Consider the following 3,879-nt stretch of genomic DNA (forward strand, 5'->3'; position numbering starts at 1 on the left):
TCCCCTTTCATGTCTTCAGCTGTCCTACAAGAAGAAAGGCCTAAAATGCCCCAAAAATAATGATAAAAAAGAATCACAATGATATAAACTGCATATTAGCAATTAATAATGAATTAACTAGACATTACAGAACAACACAGAGTTCACAAACTCACATTGTGACGAACAGGAAAAGTTAAACTGCTCCTCTATAAGGAGAGTCTATATTACACTTTATGTGATATAGAAATATTGTAGTCATGATTTCTTCAAGTCCACTTGCAAAAATCTTGTTGGGTCCAGATTCCAATCAGCTGACAGGGCACTTCACCACATTGTTGGTTACTTGCGGCATGAATATGTGCGCAAAGCTCATTATTGGTTAAGTTTGTTTGATAAACATTTCTGTCAAAAATTCAGAAAAAAAGTACTATAATGCAGCAAAAGTATTTTAGTTTGAAAAGAGAAGGTCAGACACATCTATAAAATATCAGTATCGCAAAAGGGAAACGCCTCGTCATACCCGTGCGTAACTCTCAGTCCAGTCAGAGTCTCTGGGCGAGTTGCAGAGGCGACTTTGAGACGTTTTTTGGGAAAAGGTTGACGCTCCCCGCAGGACCGGAGGGCAAACGGGTCAACTGCACCGTTCAGGGGGAACTTTGGGGATCTGTAGAAGAAGAGCGTTGAAATACTGTGATAATCCTGAAAACTTCAACCTTCAGACGGATCAGATTGTAGGAGGTTAGGTCCACGTTATCATACCTCCTGACAATCGGAGGAGGAGAAATCTGATCTGGTATCTAATCAGTGCAGACTATTTGGGGATTTGAGTGGTTTGCTGATAAAATTGTGACACGCAATTTCTTCACAATGACTACTTGGCTTTTGTTATGGCAGTTTTTATTCTAACTAAAGAAGATTGATACCACTTTTGTGTCGGGACAGTAAATATGAATCTACAGACAGCAGCCAGATAACTAGCTTATTTAATAAAAGTATATAAGCTAAGTATAGTAAAGACTACTCATCAAGACTGGAAACAATCATGGGGGGGTATCAAAAACAAAAACCTGCCTACCAGCACCTCTAAAACCAATTACTTTTACATCAAAGAACCAGATGTTTAATAACGCAATGTGGATTAAAACTGTTTTTGTGAGTTTCATGCACATTCAGGTCTTGAAAATGCTCCAACTATCATCCCCTTCACCTTGTGCAGAAAGTAAATGAGACGTTTAAAAATCTTCACTTTACAACTCTCGGTCTGCCTCTCTTTGCTGTACAGCCAAAATGGAGGAGAGGCTCATCAAAACAAGGCCAGAGCTGCCTGAGGCCTAAATATTGTGTTTTCCAAGACAAACTATAGCCATCTGGATCAAGACTGAAATTTGAGCCATTTCTTTCCAGATGGTCCTAAAAATTTGTTTCTAATAGCAGGTTTTTTTTTTTACCTGAGCTTCATTGTTTCTGACTGTTACGATCCGTTTACAGGAGGATATTCTGACGGAGCTGTTCCCAGGCCAGAGTTGTCTCCACCCGGGTGTACTAAGCTGATGTTGCCCACATCTGTACAGCCAGCCGCAGACGACTGCATCATCCCCTGGTTAAAGACTCCGACAGCGATGCCCAGATGGGGCATGTAAAAGGCAGCGTTTGTGCTTCCTCCGGAGCACGAAGGTCCCAGGAGGGGCCCGGTCTGTCCGGTAGGAACAGTGGCAGTAGCAGTAGCTTCTCTTTTTTCATACATGCAGCTGCCGTACAAGCTCTGCATCTCCGGGTGGAACGACTGAGCCGTTGAGTTCACGTCGCCTGGTGTGGTCGAGGAATGTGTCAGTGTGCGATTGTGAAAACTCTGCGGCTGCTGTTGTTGTTGCCACACTGATGGGCTCTGGAGCTGTGGCCCTATGCAAGTCGGATGTGAACCCGTGTATTGTACACTGTGGTTCAAGCCAGATTGATGGCAGTTGTTATGGAAGTTGTTGGTGTGTTGAACAGATGGAAGCCACGAGTGTTGTGTCACTGCAGCGTGGCAGGATTGTGTTGAAATCATTTGGTTGCCAGAGTGGTGATTGCTGCTTGGAGGCCACAGGGAAGAGGCGTGTCCCTGGTGAGCGTTAAGACACTGTGTGTGAGGTACACCATGAGAAGGACCTTTCAGTCCAGTCGAACAACCAACACCACAAGGACCATCTCCCAGCTGCGTGTGCTCTGCAAAGCCAGATGTCATGTCTGTCCCTTGCTGGCACTCATTTTTTGAAAACCTAGACCCAGGATGCTGTCCTTGGATGGACAAACTGTTAATCGACCCAGAAACTGAACCCAGAAAATCAGAGTCCTGCACATACCCTCCAGTCTCTTTCCTCAGAGCCTCCTCCACATATGAGAACACGTCATTGGCCAGCATTTGATTCAGTTTCCTCGATACATCTTCCCTCTCTTCATTCATCCTGGCCAGGGTCTTCTCCCAGTCCCTCAGCTCTCTCTCCTCAACTTCAAGACCCTCTATCCCTCCATCCCCAATATCCCCCAAAATCTGCTCCAACGAGTCAATCATGGCCTCAGTTGTGCGGTCCCCCTTGACAGACCTCTTCTGTGACGCCTGGATCTGGCCCGGCACGCTGAGCAGAGCGTGGCTGTCCAGGAAGGCCTGCTCCAAGGACGACTGCGGTTGTTCAAAATCAGGGTCCTCTATTTGGGTGAAGATTGGGAGGGGGGGACTGGGTTTCGGTGGCTGGGTGTAAACAGAGTGGTCCTGCCTGAGAAGGGATCCCAGGAGGGAGGCGGGGTCCAAAGGTTTCTCTGTTGCGGGCCCTGTGGTGCCCGGCGCACCAGAGCCAGGGGGACCAGGGATGGATTCCAGAGAAACGTCGTACAGGACACCTTCTCCGGTGGTGAGGTTGAAAGGGAGCTGCTTTCTTCTCTGGTGCAAGTGTTCCTCTCCTTCTTCGTTTCTACAGAAAAATAAGGGGGCAACCAGCAAAGATTAATATAAATGCCAAAAATACTGTTAAATGCTTAAATTAAGGGTTAATTAAGCTCAAAGACAAGGAATGATCACAATCAAGCAAAAAATGTTTCAATGCTCATTTGAGCGCCTGACAATTGTTTTTAGGTGAAAAACCTTAAAAGAACATGAAGGACTTTTCATAAGAGGTAATCATCTAAACTCGAGCTTCTGCGCGCAAAATGTCAACACCATTTTGTAAACGTAGCCATAATGAGAAACATAGAGAGAGTTTTGCAGAGCTGATACGCTTCATAAGCTTTGTATCAAATTATTTGGCAATGGCTTAAATGTAACAGGCATTTAAGCGCAACTCTAAAATATAGTTGGGCACTATAATTTCAAGATGACAAAGTTCAGAGAGATTTTAGTAAGAAAGTCCTGTTTGGAAATTATGCCCTTGAACAATAAGAGCACAAGATAAGAAGTTGGCGCTCACGTGAGGGCTTTCTGACGAGCGATGATGAAGTCTGGTCTTCCGTCCTTAAAGACGACCCTGGCGTTGGCCTGAACCCACAACCAGTGTCCTGTTTTGATCAGCAGCCTGAAGAAGGTGAAGCCGCTGTCTCCAGTCTTCATCACTGAGGACGGTGATGGTAGTCAGGTTAATAACAGCACTAAGAGCTAGGCCTGGGTTAAAATAATCGATTCACCAATTAAAATCCCTCTGTGTTTGAGTGATTTGATAACAATTAATAAAATCCCGAAATCAATCTTTTAATATATGCCATTTCACTGTGGATGTATAAGGGCATCACATGACACACACAGTGCTTTCAAGCCAGGGAAAGTCAAAATCATTGTATCTTTATTAGTCTCCCTAAGGAGAAATTTGTTTTGGACACTGAGTAACATTGCTTCAAGAGTGACAACAGACACACAACAACAAGCACAGG

At 44.7% G+C, this 3,879-nt stretch overlaps 1 protein-coding gene across 2 annotated transcripts in view; it reads right to left on the reverse strand.

The window, feature by feature from the left end:
- Nucleotides 1-124: 124 nt before the first annotated feature.
- Nucleotides 125-3,879, reverse strand: part of LOC116703996 (aryl hydrocarbon receptor) — a 12,773-nt gene continuing 9,018 nt past the window's right edge. For both annotated transcript variants that reach the window (XM_032539160.1, XM_032539159.1), the window contains 3 exons: nucleotides 3,423-3,564; nucleotides 1,431-2,930; nucleotides 125-646 (listed from right to left, as the gene is read on the reverse strand). In XM_032539160.1, the coding sequence (XP_032395051.1) occupies nucleotides 1,454-2,930; nucleotides 3,423-3,564 (1,619 nt within the window). In that variant the 3' untranslated portion in view covers nucleotides 125-646; nucleotides 1,431-1,453. The remainder of the gene's footprint in view (nucleotides 647-1,430; nucleotides 2,931-3,422; nucleotides 3,565-3,879) is intronic.

This window comes from Etheostoma spectabile, chromosome 16 (assembly GCF_008692095.1).
Source record: "Etheostoma spectabile isolate EspeVRDwgs_2016 chromosome 16, UIUC_Espe_1.0, whole genome shotgun sequence".
Classification (NCBI taxonomy): Eukaryota; Metazoa; Chordata; class Actinopteri; order Perciformes; family Percidae; genus Etheostoma; species Etheostoma spectabile.